The sequence below is a fragment of the Phocoena phocoena genome, chromosome 2 (genome assembly GCF_963924675.1).
Source record: "Phocoena phocoena chromosome 2, mPhoPho1.1, whole genome shotgun sequence".
NCBI classification, from domain to species: domain Eukaryota; kingdom Metazoa; phylum Chordata; class Mammalia; order Artiodactyla; family Phocoenidae; genus Phocoena; species Phocoena phocoena.
Window position 1 is genome coordinate 49,301,269 of NC_089220.1, and position 20,289 is coordinate 49,321,557.

The 20,289-nt window shown below is 37.9% G+C and overlaps 1 protein-coding gene across 2 annotated transcripts in view; it reads left to right on the forward strand.

Annotated features, from left to right (window-relative positions):
• Nucleotides 1-20,289, forward strand: part of NIN (ninein) — a 94,353-nt gene that overhangs the window by 62,124 nt on the left and 11,940 nt on the right. For both annotated transcript variants that reach the window (XM_065872978.1, XM_065872979.1), the window contains exons 16-25: nucleotides 697-2,841; nucleotides 4,137-4,262; nucleotides 4,371-4,440; nucleotides 6,470-6,685; nucleotides 9,443-9,556; nucleotides 12,922-13,044; nucleotides 15,403-15,516; nucleotides 16,321-16,467; nucleotides 17,726-17,905; nucleotides 18,934-19,083. In XM_065872978.1, coding sequence (XP_065729050.1) covers nucleotides 697-2,841; nucleotides 4,137-4,262; nucleotides 4,371-4,440; nucleotides 6,470-6,685; nucleotides 9,443-9,556; nucleotides 12,922-13,044; nucleotides 15,403-15,516; nucleotides 16,321-16,467; nucleotides 17,726-17,905; nucleotides 18,934-19,083 — 3,385 coding nt within the window. The remainder of the gene's footprint in view (nucleotides 1-696; nucleotides 2,842-4,136; nucleotides 4,263-4,370; nucleotides 4,441-6,469; nucleotides 6,686-9,442; nucleotides 9,557-12,921; nucleotides 13,045-15,402; nucleotides 15,517-16,320; nucleotides 16,468-17,725; nucleotides 17,906-18,933; nucleotides 19,084-20,289) is intronic.

The following is a 20,289-nucleotide window of genomic DNA, read 5'->3' on the forward strand; positions in this document are numbered from 1 at the left end:
TACTTTTTAAGGTTACAGATGAGGATAAGATTATCACAAATGTGATTTCTTCCTAGTTCAGTCTTGCTGTTTTCTGAGAAAGGCCATTTATAAGCTAGATTCTGGGCAAAGTTACATTTCCTTCCAGAGTTATGAAACACCATTTTGTGCTTACTTTCCTCACGTGAAATCTCAGGTACTTTTCAGGGCTTCAGTGCTTCATACTTTAACCCGGTGCTACTTTATTAAATAAAAAGCAAAACATAATGAATTTGTTAATATGTGTGGTTTATATGACTATTTATCCACCAATGTCTACTTAATTAAAATGGAAGAATTTTATGTATTTCCCAAATTAGGGTTTAGGCTAATATGCATTTGAACATTTAATGTGAAATATCAGCTTACGTTTTTGGCTAAAAGTCCATAAACAAATACATCTGGGAGTATACCAAAGAACTGGGTTTCTAAATTTTCCTTCTAAATGCAGAGAGAGGTAAGTAAGACTTCTAAATTAATTATGGCTGCCAGCATTGGCTCTCAGAAATGAGATCCCTTCTCAGTATAACTGAATCACATAGGAATAAGTTGAAGACCATTTTTAGAAAATATTTGAATTGTTTGCTTAGCTGCTTCTTCTATGCATGGGAAAATGTTTTTTGTTTGCTTCTGGAGTTGATGGCAGTTTCAGTAATGCTGTATGTTGACCACATTTAGGGAAAAAATGGAAACTGAGTGTAATAGAAGAACCTCTCAGATAGAAGCCCAGTTTCAGGCTGACTGTCAGAAAGTCGCTGAGAGATATGAAAATGCTCTGCGAAGTCTGGAGGGGCACTACCGCCGAGAGCTGAAGGAGGTCCTGGAACAACAGCGCGAGGAGAGATCCCAGTGGGAGTTTGAGAAAGATGAGCTCACCCAGGAGTGTGCAGAAGCCCAGGAGCAGCTTAAAGAGACTCTCCAGAGAGAGAAAGCCACTTCTCTGGTCCTGACCCAGGAGAGAGAGATGCTGGAGAAAACATACAAAGAACATTTGAATAGCATGGTTGTTGAGAGACAGCAGCTACTCAAAGACCTGGAAGATCTAAGAACTGTGTCTGAAAGTCAGCAAAGTCTGCTGTCCAGCCAGATACTTGAGCTGAAGAGCAGTCACGAGAGAGAACTGAAGGACCGTGAGCAGGTCCTGTGCCAAGCAGGCGCCTCGGAGCAGCTGGCCAGCCAGAGGCTTGAAAGGCTCGAAAGGGAACGTGACCAGGAGAGGCAGGAAATGATGTCCAAGCTTCTGGCCATGGAGAGTGTCTACAAAGCGACCTGTGAGAAAGCAGATCGAGAGAGGGCTGAGATGAGCACAGAAATCTCCAGGCTTCAGAATAAAATTAAGGAAATGGAGCAGGTGGGATCTCCTCCCTCCAGGCTTCAGAATGGCTGCCCGGCAATGGGAAGGGAGGAAGTGGAAGGAAGTGGAGCCATGTCCCTGCTCCAGCAAGGAGAGCAGCTGTTGGAAGAGAACGGAGATGTCCTCTTAAGCCTGCAAAGAGCTCATGAACGAGCAGTGAAGGAAAATGTGAAAATGGCAACTGAAATTTCTAGGTTGCAACAGAGGCTGCAAAAATTAGAGCCAGAGTCAGTAATGTCTTCTTGTTTAGATGAGCCAACTACTGGGTTTTTTGGAAATTCCGTGGAACAAACAGAGCCATTTTTACTGCCAAACCGAATGAAACAAGCAGAAGGTGGAACCATGCAGCACGTCCTAAATGACCTGCAAGGCGATGAGGTCCGGGATCTGGAAAGTACGGGGACAAGCTCTGGTCAGAGACAGGAGGTCAGAAGAGAGGAGTCTGAAGCATCAATAGAGAGTTTTTCTGAGCTTGAAAATAGTGAGGAGACCAGGACTGAAACCTGGGACCTAAAGAATCAGATTGGCCAGCTTCAGGAACAACTAATGATCTTACGTGCAGACTGTGATCGAGCTTCGGAAAAGAAACAGGACTTACTTTTTGATGTTTCTGTGCTAAAAAAGAAATTAAAGACGCTTGAAAGAATCCCTGAGGCTTCCGCCAAGTATAAATTGTTATATGAAGATGCTAGTAGAGAAAATGAGTGTCTTCAGGAAGAGCTGAGAGTGATGGAGACGCGGTACGATGAAGCACTAGAAAATAACAAAGAACTCACTTCAGAAATGTTCCGATTACAGGATGAGCTAAAGAAAGTTGAAGAAGTGACTGAAACATTCCTTAGCCTGGAAAAGAGTTATGACGAGGTCAAAAGAGAAAATGCGGAACTGCATGTTCTGGTTTTGAGACTTCAAGACAAGATGGAGAAGCTGCAAGAAAGAGCAGTGCTGCAGTATGACTGCTTCTCCTTATGGGAAGCCCATTTAGATAACCTGGAAGTCGGACCTGATGAAAAGATCCTTGAACTAAATCAGACACCGGAAGAGTGTGTACCAAAGATGATGAATGTACACCATATTATAGAAGAACATTGTCAAGAAAACCAGTACCTAGAGCAGGAGAATACAGAGCTCTTAGAAAAAGTAAAAGCACATGAAATTGCCTGGCTACATGGAACACTCCAGACACATCAAGAAAAGCCTGGAGTACAGAACCAAGTAATACTGGAGGAAAACACCGCTCTCCTCAGCCTTCAGGACAAACATTTTCAGCGCCAGGCCACAATCACAGAGTTAGAACGGGAGAAAAAGAAGCTGCAGGAGCTGACTAGAAAGTTGAGGGAAAGAGTCACTGCTTTAGTTAAGCAAAAAGATGTACCTTCTCAAGGAGAAAAGGAGGAAGAGCTGAAGGCAATGATGCATGACTTGCATATCACGTGCAGTGAGATGCAGCAAAAAGTTGAGCTTCTGAGGTAATGTATGTACCTTCTACACTTCACGGAATCCCACAGAGCACCTCACCAAATCTAACTTGGCTGCTTGCTGTGCCTAGAGAAACTAACCTGTTAGTCTTCAAGAAGAGAGCAGTACTTTAGACTTCCTTCTGCTTCTGTGTCGTATTAACAAGTAGAATAACCCTGCCTAGGAGGCACTGCTTCCTCTATAGGAAATAAATGTCGTTCATTTAGGGTGTGAAAGTTCATGATGGAGAGTGTTAGTTGTTTAACCATGTGTATCATCAATGTATGTCAAGTCTTTAACTCTTTTGTAGCACTTCATTTGGATGGATAGTTTTGGTGGGTTTTTTTGGCTAAATGTTGGTTATTTTCTTCATTTTGATGAAACAAGTTATATGAGAATGAATGCCTTTCGTGTATCATTAACTCACTTGGTAGATAAGGAGTCTCTTCTTACACTAATATAGAAAAAGTGTTGTGTCTCATGGCTTATCGTTTTTCACTTATATCACTTGAAGTGCAGGCTGACATTCTGTAAACATTGGAAATTTATCTTAGAACATATAATTTTTTGAGGAGCTATCAGATTCTAATAAACGTGCTTGAAGAACAAAGACGAAAATGATACTAATTTGAACCACTGCTCACTCAACTTTATAAAATATGATTGCAATAGCCTTCTAACAAATTTGGTTCCAAAAAAAACTTGTAAAATACTACATCATGTCTGAAATATCTTAAAGATATGAAAAAACAAAATAATTCTCGGCGTAGTTTTTCCTCGTTTTACTTCAGACCATATTTAGTTCTAAAAATCGTAATGAGATGAAAGAAACCACAAAGTAAACATTAGTGTACATATTTTGACATGGCCCTTTCATTTATGTAGTGAATCTTCTTTCTCTAGGTACCCTGGGGTTTAAAACTGAAGCTCATACAGCTTAGTAATATGGCTTTTGTCTTTTAGGAGCAGGCAGGACTTCAGACTGAAATAAATAATTTGCTCAAAGCATATGCTTGCCACTGAGAAAGTCAGCAACCAGGATGGGCATTGAGTCTCCTTTCTGTCTCCATGCTCAGGTGTTTCAGTCACACTTCCCTAATGTCTTTTAGTGAAATTCTTACTTCCCAAAAGAAATGAGTCAATATGTCGTAGCTTGATTTCCAAGCACCAAGAGACTACTAATTTAGGCTTTTCTTTTTAACTGGCATGGAATACGTGTTTAATTGGAAGTTACTATAAAGTATTTTCCAAAGATGCCAGATGACTGCCTTGTTATAACTATTTTTTAAAAATCTCTGTACTTCAGATATGAATCTGAGAAGCTTCAAGAGGAGAATTCTATTTTGAGAAATGAAATTACTACTTTAAATGAAGAAGACAGCATTTCTAACCTGAAATTAGGGAAATTAAATGGATCTCAGGAAGAAATGTGGTAAGACATATATTTAAATGTCCTTAAGGCATTTTTGTGAGGACTAAAGGTATTTTACTTCAACTGTTAAAGCCTAACTCTTAAGTTATATTTTCATTGTCCCTTTAGGCAAAAAATAGAAACCGTAAAACAGGAAAAAGCTGCAGTTCAGAAGATGGTTGAAAATTTAAAGAAACAGGTAAGGAGAGAATATTTCCCAATGTTTCCTGATTCTAAAATTTTCTTGTTTTAAATTTGAAATTTACAGCACATGCTACTGGAAACGTAGCTAACAATGGTAAGGTTGTAAATCCTGAGTTTCAAAATGGAAACTCACCTCATGCTAATTCTAAACTAGGTTTCTGTTTTTTTGTGAATATAATAATATATATATTATTTCTAGACTCTGGTGCTGAATACTAGCTTTATAATCAGTGGGAGTGGGGAGGTGATAACCTCTAAAACCGAACCTGTGAAATACTAGCTCTATGTTGGTTTTGTTTTGTTTTGTTTTTAATTAGATTCAGTTGTGCTCTTTGTAGCAGATGGCTTTTTTTTTTTTAATATTTATTTATTTTGGCTGCACCAGGTCTTAGTTGCAGCACACGGGATCTTTGTTGCAGCATGCAGACTCCTTAGTTGCAGCATGCATGCATCTAGTTCCCCGACCAGGGATTGAACCAGGGCCCCCTGCATTAGGAGTGCACAGTCTTATCCGCTGGACCACCAGGGAGGTCCCCACATGTGGTTTTGATTCATTTTAGCTCCTTCCTCTTTCCTCACCACAATTAAAAGCAGAAAGTTAAGAACAGCATTTTACAGATATAGAATACTAGTTAATCCGTGTATATTTTCACAGAATTATGATTTATTTAGATAGCTTGTGCCGTTCAGTGCCCAATTTGTATACTCTCGACAATATGCAATTGTGTGGGGAAAAGCCATTTGAGAATCTATCTGAAACAGTCAAAAGACAAGGACATCCTGGGAAAAGACTATTTTCAGCACTTGAAATAGACAAGGTGTTAACGTCCAAAATATATTCTGTACTGTTACAAACAAATTGCAAAATGGAGTAGAAAAGTGAATAATTTATATGATTGGTCAAGTCAGACAAAAAGAAGAGAACATATAAAAGGATGGTTAGCCTCCTTAGTAATTAGGGAAGGGCAAATTAAATGAGTTTCTTTTTTTCACCTGTCAGATTAGCAAGAATTAAAGATTGATCTGGTCTAGTATTAAAAAGGGACTGAGGAAACAAATATACTCATACATTGTTGATAGGACTATAAGTTGGTAGTCTGTGAGGAAGACATTGTGGGGATATCGATCAAAACAGTAATGTATATGCACGCCTTCTAACCCAGCAGCCCTACTTCCAAAAATAAGATCCTAAATACAAAATGCTACCATGTTTAAATGAATTTTCCAAAAGATTGTTTTGTTTCTTCATAATTAAAAGAAAAAATGATAATAAACCTATATGTCTATCAGTGTGGGAATGGATAAATACAGTATGGAATGTCTTGATACATGGAATACCCTATAGCAGGGGTCCCCAACCCCTGGGCCGTAGACCACTACCGGTCCGCAGCCTGTTAGGAACCGGGCGCACAGCAGGAGGTGAGCGGCGGTTGGTCGAGAGTGAAGCTTCATCTGCCGCCCCCCATCACTTGCGTTACCGCCTGAACCATCCCCTCCCCTGACCCCACCCACCCCCCACCCCTCCCCAGCCCTGGTCCGTGAAAAAATTGTCTGCCATGAAACTGGTCCCTGGTGCCAAAAAGGTTGGCGACCGCTGCCCTATAGCCACTAAAAATATAGCATGTGGTGGTTTCTGAATGCACCGATTTGGAAAGATAAGAGTCTGTAAGATATTATAAGTGGAAAAAGCAGACTATCCGAACATCTGAAATAATGCAAATTTTTGTTCTAAAGAAGGAAAAAACTACACGTATATAGGTCTGTGTATGCATAGAAAACAATCTGTAGGGATACGTACCCAGCTGTGAACAGTGGCTACCCCTGTGGAATGGGGTTGGACAGAGTGTCTGTCACTTCTTCATACACTTCTGAACTGATTGACTTTGTAATAATGAGTATGTATTTTTTCTGTTATTAAATGTGTGTGTGTATAACTTTACATAGAGAAGGTAAAACAGTCTCTAAATATATTTTTAGCAGAAGTAGGATAACTAGTTTTTAAGACTTTTTTCAATTTTAATTAGATTTCAGAATTAAAAACCAAAAACCAACAGTTGGATTTGGAAAATATGGAGCTTAGCCAAAAGAATTCTCAAAATCAGAAAGAACTGCAAGAAGTTAATCAACGTCTGGCAGAAATGCTAAGTCAGAAGGATAAAGAGCCAGGACACAGTACATGTGAGGAATGGGAACAAGAGAAGTCTAATCTAAAAGAAGAACTGGAACACTGTAAAGTGCAGGTATGGTCTACAGCCACTCTACAGCCTTTCTGGAGGAAATCCCAGTAAATAAAAGAAATGCTTGTATTTAATTTCTTATACATAAAGTCCCAATTATTAAAACAGTGTGGTGTTCACACATGAATAGACAGATAAGTGGAAGAGAAAGTCTAGAATTAGACCCAAATACATATGGAAACTTAGTATATAACAAAGGTAGCTTCTCAAATCACTGGGGTAAAGATGGAGTTTTTAGTAAGTGGTGCCTAGATAACTGGGTAGACAACTGAAAATAAAATTAGATCCATATCTTATACCATACATAAGGGTAAATTCCAATTGGATTAGGAGTCTAAATATAAAAGGTAAAACGTACAAGTACTAGTAGAAACTGGGCAAATTCATCTTTAGGCTTGGTGTAGAGAAAGGCTATGTACCTATGACTCATAAACTAGAGGCAAAAAAATGACCTGATTAAATTTTTAAAATTTTTGCATGACCAAGAAAATACCATAAACAAAGTCAAAAGACAGCTCACAAACTGGGAGAAAATATTTGCATCATATACCACCAAGAGTGGAGCTAATATCCCTACTATGTAAAGAACTCTTAAAAGTCAGAGGGCTTAGGAGCAAAATCTGATAGCCAAATAGGAAAAAATGCATGAACAAAAATTCACACACACAAAAAAGATTAAAATGGCCCTCAAACCTTGAAAAAAATGTTCAGAATTACTCAGAATTAGAAATGCAGATAACGCTGATATCTCATTTCTCACCTATGTGATTGGCAACAATTTAAAAATATAACAACATATTCTATTGTCAAGGGTTTGGGAAAACAGGCACTTTCATACATTGCTGGTGGAATATAAACTGATATTGTATTTATGGAAGGAAATTTGGCAAATCTAACAAAATTACATATGTACTTACCTTTTGTCCTAGCAATCTGACTTCTAGGAATTTACCCTAAAGATATTCCTCTAAAAATATGAAAATTCACCGCAAAGCGTTGGTTACTCATTGCAGCATTGTTTGTAACTGCAAAATATTGGAAACAACCTAGATGCCCATACATCGGAGAGTTGTTGGATAAATGTGATGGGTATAGCCACACATGGAGTAGTATTATACAGCTATAAAAAAAGAAAAAGAAAGAATGGATAAATGAGAAAGATCTCTTCGTGTGAAATGATTTCCAGGACATACTGTTAGGTGAGAAAAGAAGAGCTCAATAGAGTATCTAAGATAGTATGTCTCCGTCCATGTAAGAAAGAAGGGGATATTAGGCAATACACATGTATTTGTGTAAAAGAAATACAGAAATTTATGTAAAAGAAATATGGGAATGATAAACCAGATAACTAAAGAGATGGTTACCTATAGAGGGCGAGTGGGAAAGGGATGGAAGAGAGGAATGGGAATGTGATAGAAGGAATGAGGAAGGGAGTGACACTTATGAGAACATTTTCACATAGCTCTGATGCTTAGAACTATAGTAATGTTTTACATACTCTTTGCATACCCCCTCAAATAAACACACAATTAAAACCAATCCAGAAAACAAAGATGGGGGGGTACCAAAATGGAACACAAACACTAACAAATGAACCTAACTGTATTGTAAATGGATAACATAGCTACAGTGTGGAAGAAAATAAGTAATTTAGAAATTAGTATCTTGACTGTATACAGTAGGGTTAAGACAAAAAGAAGTGTACATAAAGGCAATAATAACCTAGTGAGTAAATGTGTTTCTCATGGGGGTGTATGTTAGTAATTCTGGAACTACTCTGTGTATACTAGAATTGAACAGATAAGTAAACGTAGAAAATAAGAACTGCGTATCTCATTTTTGGAAAAGGAAGTTGCAAGTGGGGAAACTGAGAAGGCTTAAATGAACCCTCTGATATGGGATTGGAATTTGAGGTATTAGTATAAACTCGTATTTCTTAATATATAGACAGATAGATAGATACAGAGATGTAGATGTGTGTATATGGATCGAGTACCCAGATCTTGGTTTCTAAACACTATTCTCGTATAAGAGGAGCCCGGGCTACTTGGAAAAATGGTTGCTCCCAAGGCTGGGGCAGGGTCAATTCAAGATGAGCCTGGAACATCTCATGGTGTCAGAAAGAAAAAGGTGCCCCCCAAAAGATGGGGCATGTCAAAAGGACAGGGCACAACCTGAAGAAGCTCCTAATGGCCAAAGCTGGAATAATTTGATCAACAAAATAAAGCATAGCACAAAATAATTATAAAATGCAAAATAAAATAAATATCTATAGGTCCATACTGTTATAGAAAAATTGAATACATAAATAACGGGGGGAGAAATAACAGCTCTTCCTTACAAGAGAATTCCAATTAATAAATGTATGAAGAAGGAAATAGAAAGTCTTCATTAGGCAAACACCAGAGAGTAATTGTTGTAGATAAAATCCACTGACAGACACTAAAATCAATAAGCAAAAGCTTAAGAAAAAACACTATTTGCATGGTCTCAAAGCATCTCCCCCCAGAGAAAGATAGTAACTTTACAGTGAGGAAATCTTCAAAAACGAACTTAGAAGTCATGTTCATGCCATTTTAGTGGAAAGTCTGTTAAAAGATAGTTTTGGTTTGTTCCATTGAGTATAAGGACAAATGATATTAAACAGTGTGTCACTGAATTTGTACTAGTGTTTCCTTAATGCTGCCTTTTGTGAACTTACTAAGTTTCCCCAGGCTAAATGAATATGTATATTATATGACTTTTTAAATTTTTTCTTAGTCTTCCACTTTAGTGTCTTCTCTGGAGGCAGAACTTTCTGAAGTTAAACTACAAATTCATATTGTGGAACAGGAAAACCTCCTTCTCAAAGATGAACTGGAGAAAATGAAACAAGTAAGATCGTGTGTTGCTTAGGTGGGGACAGGAGGTATGGGGGCGCTCATAGAATAATATGCACCTGATGGTCTGACTTTTCTAGCCACCAAATGTCCTTTTTTACTGAGTCCTGTTAACTAGCTTATTACTTATAGTAAAGTTGAGGGCTTGCAGTACAAGTCTATTTATAAGGGCTCCTATTGCTAATTCTCTAAATGTTCTCGTTATGTAACTTACATGTTGTAGACTGACATTCTATTACTATAAATGAACCATAACCACTTCAGTTTAAGAAATTTGGGCTTCCCTGGTGGCGCAGTGGTTGAGAGTCCGCCTGCCGATGCAGGGGACACGGGTTCACGCCCCGGTCCGGGAAGATCCCACATGCCGCAGAGCGGCTGGGCCCGTGAGCCATGGCCGCTGAGCCTGTGCGTCCGGAGCCTGTGCTCCGCAACGGGAGAGACCACAGCAGTGAGAGGCCCGCGTACAGCAGAAAAAAAAAAAAGGAAATTTGTTGCTCTACCTTCTCCTGGCCAGGTGTTAAATAATATAAATTTGTCTAAAAAGATGGTGACTTTCTTACTCATAACTTTAATAACTATTCACCCAGATTTGGAATCCACACAGGTGAAGCTGGTCCCTCATCATCCCTTTTTCTCATAGTGAGTTTGAGGCATCTATCTTGGGCAGAAGAGTAGATTCTAGAACATTATCAGGGATGCAGTCTCACCTACGAATTTGGCTTTAAGAAGCACATTTCAAAGTTTCAAACAAAGACCTAATTTTAAGTATGAAAGAGGGTTCACCTTAATATATTCTGAACGTTGTCCAATTTTATTCTGAATTTTTCAATGAGCACAGGAATCCCTCAGTTTAAGCAATCCTGATTTACACTAGGAGAATTTAGTTTTTCCATTTTATTTATTTGCTTCACCAGAGGATTACTTTAATATTATGATATCCTTAGATTATAAAATTCTCTCATACCTATTCAGCCTATGAGCATAAAGGTGTCCTTCTCTGAATGCTGAGTCTGTACCACTGAGTGTGTTATGTTCATGTTGATTCCTAATTGACACCTGTAAGTCTTGATTTCCTAATAGGATTATAAGACTCTCAGGGAATTTGTATCTCTTACAGTGCCTAATACAGTACTGGTACCCAGTAGGTGCTTTATAAGAACCTTTTCAAGTCAGATGCTGCTATGCAAAGTTTATCTGTTCTGCCATAGCAGAAGCTGTCTGTCCATATAAACATTCCAGAAGTTAAAAGGCTCTTCTGTGGTATATAAGTATTCCAGAGCTGTTATTACTAAATTCATCCTAATTAACTTGGGCATACTTTTCTCCTTTATCATTTTCTGTCTGTTGTTCAACCTTTCAGATGATAATGGTGGATTCCAAATCCATAGCATGGGAAATGTATGCTTTGTGATTTTGCCAAGCTAGGGATCAGAAGAAAAGGAGCCGAGTTGGGAGTAAAATAGTATGATGAGGACATCATTTGGCACATTTTTATTGCATATTTTTTGAAGCATTGATATAAATAGTGAGATGGAAAAACAGTGAGCCCTTTTGCTTTTGGTGGGCAGTTGTTCAAGGCACCTGGACTCTTGGATCACAAGGGTTAAGATGGTGTCAGCCCATTGTTGCTTCCACACAGCTTGGACCTAGAAAGCCTGTGCTGCTCTGTATGACATAATAATTTCTTGTTCACAAAACATTTTTATTTGTATTATCTGTTGCATTGAAAAGAAACACGAATAGCATCAGCAGTGGTCACATACCAGTCTGTAGACACCCAAAATGGTACCAGGCTTTGTGAGGGTCTGGGGATGGGGTAGTGAGCAAAGGAAAAAAGGCCTTTGTTAACCAATGCCCAGGTTCTTTACACTTTCCTTCATCCTTCTGACTTGTTTAGATTTGTAAATTATGCTGGATTTGTTGCCAGTTGAAGACAACATTCAATCCTTAAAGTCCATTTTGTCATACTATTCCTAAAGCTAAATGTAAAAGAACTTCAGGTAAAAAGTTGAAAGATGGCCGTAAAATCATAATGACAATAAATAATTGAAAATTGAAAGCCAAGTGAAGTAGAGGGAAATTGAAAACATATGAACTATGGGAAGGGTTAAGAAGTGTAAGAAACAATCAGTCTCCTTAAAGCAGTGGTTGTGGGGAGGTGGAAATTGCTCCCCCACCCCAAGACATTTAGCAATGTCTGGGGACATTTTGGGGTTTCACACCCAGTGTATGGGGAGGCAGGCTGTGCTACTGGAATCTAATAGGTAACACCAGAGATGCTGCTAACCATCCTACAGTGCACAGGACAGTCTCCCACAGCAAGGAATTACCTGCCCCAAAATGTCAGTAGTGCTAAGGCTGATGATGAAAAGGAACAAAAAGTTTTCCGTTTGTCTTGATGCCATAAAGTGCAGAGGAAGAAGCCAGTGTGTCCGTACCAGCAACCTTTTTTTTTTTGTTTTGTTTTTGTTTGTTTGTTTGTTTTTTGCGGTACGCGGGCCTCTCACTGTTGTGGCCTCTCCCGTTGCGGAGCACAGGTTCCAGACGCGCAGGCCCAGTGGCCGTGGCTCACGGGCCCAGCCACTCCGCGGCATGTGGGATCTTCCCGGACCGGGGCACGAACCCGTGTCCCCTGCACCGGCAGGTGGACTCTCAACCACTGCGCCACCAGGGAAGCCCCCAGCAACCTTTTTCTTAGCAAGTCAATTTAGGCATCTTCCAAAGGGAAGGGTATACAGAACGTGCTGAAAAACACTGCTTGATTTATCTTTAAACTTGCCCTTGGGACTTCCCTGGTGGTCCAGCCATGAAAGACTTCGTGCTCCCAATGCAGGGGGCCCGGGTTCGATCCCTGGTCAGGGAACTAGATCCTACATGCTGCAGCTAAGACCCGAAATAAATAAATAAATATTAAAAAAAAAAAACAAAAAACTTCCCCTTTTGTTGGTTGATACATTGTACTTGGTTGATGCCAATTCCATAGTCTTGATTGAAAAAGATTTTTTTCTAGTTAAAAAACATGGGGAAAATGTTTTGTGCTATATGTACACAAGTTAAATTCATGACAGAATGGCAGTATGTTATTTATTTTATCCTGAAGGTAAAACAGAAAGCTAGGACCATTACTTAATGTCTGGTTGATTTTGTCTAAGCAGACATTTCGGAAGTCAGTTGAAGAATAGAGAGAAGCCAGCAGGGAACATTTTGTTAAAGTTAATTATAGTTCCCTAGAGTTTATATGTCCTGGGAAATATCTACAGATAGGGAAACAGCAGCAGCCATGAAAATGTCCTGTTTATAAATACATCTTTTTAAATACAACCATGAGACGTGATGGGTGGGCTTGTTTATCTCTTACAGCTGCACAGATGTCCCAATCTCTCTGACTTCCAACAAAAAATTTCTAGTATTCTAAGCCACAATGAAAAACTGCTGAAAGAAAAGGAAGCTCTAAGTGAAGAATTAAATAGCTGTGTTGATAAGGTAGTAAAAATAAGACTTTTTTACCATCATTGGACAGTGTGTACCATAATGAGCATTTCTCTAACGCCAGTGGCACGTGGGGGGCTATATGTTAGCCTAAAAGTCTCCTAGAACAGCATTTTGTGACCTTAGAGCTCCTGAAGCCATGATTTTTTTTTCTTTTATTGAAGTATAGTTGATTTACAATATTGTGTTAGTTTCAGGTGCATAGCAGTGATTCGGTTATACGTGTATGTGTGTGTATGTACTGCTTTTTTTCCATTCTTTCCCATTATAGATTATTACAAGATATGGAATATAATTCCCTGTGTGATACAGTCAATCCTTGTTGTTTATTTTAGATATGGTAGTGTATATCTGTTAATCTCATACTCCTAATTTATCCCTCCCTCCTCCTCTTTTGGTAACCATAAGTGTGTTTTCTATGTCTGTGAGTCTGTTTCTGTTTTGTAAATATTTCATTTGTACCATTTGTTACATTCCAGATATAAGTGATATCATGTAATATTTGTCTTTTTCTGTCTAACTGACTTCTCTTAGTATGATAACCTCTAGGTCCACATTATTTCATTCTTTTTTATGGCTGAGTAATATTCCATTGTAAGAAGGAACACTTAGGTTCCTTCCATGTCTTGGCTGTTGTAAATAGTGCCGCTATTAACATTGGGGTGCATATATCTTTTTTAATTAGAGTTTTTGTCTTTTCTGGATATATGCCCAGAAGTGGGATTGCAGGATCATATGGTAACTCTATTTTTAGTTTTTTAAGGAACCTCCATACAGTTCTCCATAGTGTCTGCACCAATTTACATTCTCACCACAGTGAAGGAGGGTTCCCTTTTCTCCATACCCTCTCCAGCATTTATTATTTATAGACTTTTTGATGATGGCCATTCTGACTGGTATGAGGTAATCCCTCACTGTAGTTTTGACTTGCACTTCTCTAATTATTAACAATATTGAGCATCTTTTCATGTGCCTGTTGGCCATCTGTATGTCTTCTTTGAAGAAATGTTTGTTGAGGTTTTCTGCCCATTTTTTGATTTGGTTGTTTAGTGTTTTTGTTTTTTTGTTTTGTTTTGATATTTAGTTGTATGAGTTGTTTGTATATTTTGAAAATTAATCCCTTGTTGGTCACATCGTTTCTGCATGTTTTCTCCCAGTCTTAAGGTTGTCCTTTTGTTGTTGATGGTTTCCCTTGCTGTGCAAAAGCTTTTAAGTTTAATTAGGTCCCATTTGTTGATTTTTGCTTTTATTTCTTTTGCCTTGGGAGACTGACCTAAGAAAATATTGCTACGATTTATGTCAGAGAATGTTTTGCCTATTTTCTCTTCTAGGAGTTTTATGGTGTCATGTCTTAGATATACGTCTTTAAGCCATTTTGAGTTATTTTTGTGTATGGTGTGAGGGAGTATTCTAACTTCATTGTTTTACATGTAGCTGTCCAGCTTTCCCAATGCTGCTTATTGAAACATTCTTTTTTCTCCATTATATATTCTTGCCTCCTTTGTCCAAGATTAAATGACTGTAGGTGTGTGGGTTTATTTCTGGACTCTCTATTCTGTTACATTGATCCATATGTCTGTTTTTGTGCCATTACCATACTGTTTTCATTACTATAGCTTTGTAGTATTGTCTGAAGTCTGGAAGGGTTATGCCTCTAGCTTTGTTCATTTTTCTCAAGGTTGCTTTGGCAATTTTGGGCCTTTTGTGGTTCTATATAAATTTTAGGATTATTTGTTCCCGTTCTGTGAAAAATGTCATTTGATAGGGATCACATTAAATCTGTAGATTGCTGAAGCCATGGTTTTAACAGGAGTATAGATTAGTTGTTTAATAAATATTAAGTACGGTAATATAAAGTTTGTCTTATTTTAATAAGTAACTATGCTACTTAATATATATTATTTAAATACATCACTATTCTACTTATATATAATATAAATAATATAAATATTATGTATTTAATAATCTGAAATCCATTACATACACACTTTTTTTTTCTACTGTATTTTCCCTAGCAAATCCAAAAACACTGCCTTTGTGCCACCTGCCTTAATAGGCATTCCATACTTTCCTATTATGGCACACTCTTGGGATTTCTAATTGCCTTCCAGCCCACCACGTCTCACCCAAAAACATGTGGCAATGAGAAGGAAAAATTGAAATCCCCAAAGAGAAGAGACTCCTCAAAATTAAAGGTACAAAGGGAGTCAAGGAAATGTCTCTCTTTTACTTTGTCTTGATCCCCTATGTAGAGAGATGGTACTTGATCTTTTCAGTATAAGTGAAGGCATGTGAAATGAGGCTAGACATGTTTGTAGAAATGCTGTTACCTCTTTTCTTTTCCTGAATCAGTTGGCAAAATCAAGTCTTTTAGAGCACAGAATTGCTACTATGAAGCAAGAACAGAAGTCTTGGGAACACCAGAGCGAAAGCTTAAAATCACAGCTAGTGGCTTCACAGGAAAAGGTATGTGGACAATTCTTATTTCATCTGCACAGTTAATATTTTCCTATATCTCCCAACAGAACTCCAAGTGGAAAGAATGTTCCAGGTGGATGTGGTCTAAGAGGGCTCAGAATGATTCAATTTAACTAATATTTGACACCTTACAGTATAGTAAAATAATTTGAACAGTGTTTCTCCCAAAGTTCATTATTATGAAATAATCATAAGATTATCTTATCATTATGAGATTATTTATTTATGAAAGCTTGAGAATAGTGTGTAAAAATGACTGCTTATTTCTAATTTAGAATTAGGATTTCTAAGGCAGGTTCATGCCCTATTATAGTTAAAGCTCTCTATGAACATTCTGTTTACCAATTTAAATTTTTTTAAATTGAAATATATATGAGCTGTTAGCATGGAGTAGGGTTCTACAAAGTATGTTTTTATTTTCATCTAAGAGGTCCTTTACAAACCAACATCACAGTCTAAAACGTAATTTCTACAAAGTTCAGTAAAATCATCTGTCGTGATGCCTGTTGGTATTCCTTGGTTCTGTAAGATATCACTTGGTAATATACCAGATGACGATACCAGCAATACCTCACTCTAGGCATAGTTCGTTATTGTCCTAAATATAACTTAACATCCTGTAAAGATACATAATATCCTAGATTTGCACTGAGCAACTGAAAAGACCTGGATATAGTAAGTAGAAGCAGAAGGGACCTTGGAGTTCTCTTGTCTTAGCTCATTCATACACGGACATGGTATAGGTGAGACCATAAGGATTTGTCGCGGTGTATGACTGTTCTCATGATGTAGGTTCAGAATTTAGAAGACACCCTGCAGAATGTAAACCTGCAAATGTCCCGAATTAAATCTGATCTACGAGTGACTCAGCAGGAAAAGGAAGCTTTAAAACAAGAAGTGATGTCTCTACACAAGCAACTTCAGAATGCTGGTGACGAGGTAATTTCTTTTCTTCTTTATTGAGATCTAACTTTACACAGTAAAGTGCATAAATTTTAACTCTATAACTTGATTGTTTTTATACACATATATGTATGTATATGTAAATATACACAGTTATAGGTAAAATATATATTTATGTTTGTCTTTGTGTAATCACCACCTAGCTCAAAATAAAGAACATTTCCAGCACCCAGGAGGCTCTCTTGTGTCCCCTTCAGTTGATAACCCCAAGGGAACCACTTCGCTACCTTCTGCCACCATAGGTTAGGGATGCTTGTTTCTGAACCTCACATAAACGGAACTATAGTGACAAGGTAATTGTGCAAGTCAGAAGACCATGGCTGAGTTGTTTTGTAGTAATAAAAACATTTTGATGTTGTAGAAAGTAAGTCTCGTTTTAATATATCACAATGCTGTTTCATCTATGTGCAAATAAATTAAGAACAGTGTATGTATGTCAGTCTTGGGTAGGTGTTAAGACTTTGTCCTACCATAAAAGTAGGCACTAAATTCAGCTACTTTATCTCTTGGTGATACTTTTTTTTAAACTGTGTTTTTTTAAAAAAAAAACATAATAGTTGCTTCCATTTTTAAAAAATTACTTCTGGGCTGAAAATTTTTTCAAAATGAGATTGTACCTTTTTTTTTTTCCTTTTCATGTTTTGGCTTAAAAGGCAAAACGTGAAAAAGAAAAAACCCTAACCCTAACCCTTTTTTTACCTTTAAAAAAATTTTTTTAAAGCATTTTTCAGGACCCAAAAAAATCACCGTGGTAGCTTAAAGCATATTCCTGAGTTCAGGCCTCAATTATGTGGATGATATGTGCTTTGGATTCTAAAAAAGGATATGATTGCATATGTGAAAATGAAAGTAGAGTTTAGCAAGGGGAATCTTTCAAGTTAGCAGTGCGTTTCAGAGTTCTCTGTGTTCTCTGTTAACCAAAAGAATAGTTATTTGCGTTCAAAGCATAACTTCATAAGAATGAGGTAATTTTTAAGGTCCCCAATCTCTATGCGCTTGGGTCCTATATGGAACTGGGACCTGCCCTACAATCATCTTTGCTATTAGATTTGATGGGACTATTTTGCCAAAGATCATTTTAAACAGAGAGTTTCCAAACCTTTTTTTTTAAAATCAACATTCAAGAATATTGTTTTACTTATATCTAGATATACATGTGCTCACTCTCATTAGAAGATGCTCAAAAAAGAAATCAGCTTGTTTTTAAGGCTTAACTCTACAATTCTCTCTTAAGAACTGGGCCCCAGAAATAGGCACCCATCCATCAGGATTCCATAACCAACAGCAAAGGCTGTCCTGGGACAAGTTGGATCACCTGATGAATGAGGAACAACAGCTGCTTTGGCAAGAGAATGAGAGACTCCAAACCGTGGTACAGAACACCAAAGCGGAACTCATACACTCCCGGGAGAAGGTAACTGGAAAAGTTGTACATGGTGGCATGTGTTTGTAAATGATTGTTTGATACAACTGCAGTGATTCTAGGGTATGGATTTGAGTATTCTGGTGTGGCAGACTTACTTTAAGAATGTATAATTTATCATTTACTTGCAATATAATTTTATCATGCTGTGTTTATATAATATTTTTCATCTTGTATAAGCAGTTCTATATTAAAATCTGTGATTTTATGAATGGAAATTATGTTAACCATATATATTCCTCATTCAAATAGGCTAGCCGCCAAGACTGGTAGTATAAAAATGGCAAAACTAAACTCAGTTCTTGTTGGTCTAACCTCTTGTAAGAGAAAAGGTGCCCCTTTTAAAAGACTTAGCATTTCAAGGCTAGAATGGTCTTTAAAGGTCATCTTTTTCATCACTAAGCTGATGTTTAAATTCTTTACCTCTGCTAAGTAGTTGACCAACTATGTTTAACCTATGCTTAAATACCTCTTTTGAGGAGGAACTCTCTTAGGAGTCACAGATATTCATTTAGAACACCTGCCATGTGCCAGAAACTCTGCTCTCACTGAAGTTGCAGTGTTGAACAGACTAAAAACATGGTCGCTGTCCTCGTGGAACTTAGTTGATGTAAATGCATTGTTTCAGGTGTGAACAGTCCAATACAAAGTCAATGGGACTGTCACCCCCTTCACTCCTAACAGTTATACTCATGTCAGAGCAAAGGTGCCTGCAGACTATGTCTTTTTGGCAGCCACGTCACATTATTGACTCCCAGTTGTCTGGCTGAGCCAGAAGTCCCTTTGTCCTTCTCTGATCCTCAGGGTTGCATCAGACTAAAAATAGATTTACCTAGAAAGGATCTTTTGAAATCCAAAAATGTAATAAGCTTCAAGAATTGGCAGACTTGACTGGAAAAAGTTTTCTTAATACAACAAAACCCAAGCACTGAATACAAACTTTCCTTATGTTCGCTTTTTGTTTTTCCTGGCTGGGTGGTTGTATTAGCATTTCTTCCTCTTATACTGGTTCTTGTTAGGTCCGTCAACTGGAATCCAACCTTCTTCCTCCTAAGCTCCAAAAACATCCAAACTCATCAGGTACTGTGAAGCCCACAGAGCAGGAAAAGTTGAGCTTAAAGAGAGAGTGTGAACAGTTTCAAAAGGAACGATCTCCTACTAATAGGAAGGTGAGTTTTTGAGAGTTAATACCAAGTGGCTGTGTTCTGACTATGATGCATCCCTAAGTGTATGTTTCTTCCCCTGCATGCTTCCAGGAAATGATTACAATGGCATATTTTGGTTCTTCCTTATATCTATGCTTTTGTAATCTTGTCAAAACAGTATCATCGTTCTTTTGGATTGAGTGACCGCTAGAAAGGAGCAATTTAAGTTTTTATAAAGAAGGTGGTTAATTATCTTCATTAGTATCATAAGCTCCTCTAAGTTAGTAAAACATATATAGCCTGAATATTAGGAACATCTTAATATGGTCTGTATTAGTTAACTATTGCTGTGCAATAAATTAAAACAACAAACATTTATTGTCTCAGTTTCTGTGGGTCGGGGATTTGGAAGCAACTTAACTGAGTGGTTTTGGCTTAGGGTCTTTCCTGAGACTGCAGTCCAGATATCAGCTGAGACTGCATTTATCCGAAGGCTTCACTGGTACTAGAGAATCCGTTCCAAATGTATTCATATAACTGTTAGGAGGAGGCTTCTGTTCTTTGCTAGCTGATTGCCAGAGGCTCAGCTCCTCACCACCTGGGCCTTTTCTCAGGATTTGGCAATGAATGATCCAAGAGAGAGAGGCCCCAAAAGACCAAGATGGAAGCTGTAGTATGTTTTATTTGCTAATCCCAGAAGTCACACACAATCATTTCTGCTGTATTCTATTGGTCACACAGACTAATCCTGGTGTAGTAGGGAGGGGACGAGGCAAGGGTTTGAATACCAGAAGACAGGGATCACTGGGCACCCTCTTGGAGGCTGGCTACTACGTGGTTAAACCTCTGTAGCATGACTCAGTTTGTTTTCTATTCTTGGTTCCATGAAGTTAGAGTTCTAGGCCAGTGTTACCGTGGGAGTTCTTGTTGTTACTTGTTTTCCTTTCTTTTTCTAAACTAAACTCAGAGTTTTCACTACAGGCACACCTTGGAGATATTCTGGGTTCAGTTCCAGACCACCACAATAAAGTGAGTCACACAAATTTTTTGGTTTCCCAGTGCCTATAAAATTGTTTCCACTATACTGTAGTCTGTTAAGTGTGCAATAGCATTATATCTAAAAAAAACAATGTATATATTTTAACTTAAAAATATTTATTGCTAAAAATGCTAATAACCATCGTCTTCAGCAAGTTGTAGTAGTAACATTGAAGATCACTAATCACAGAT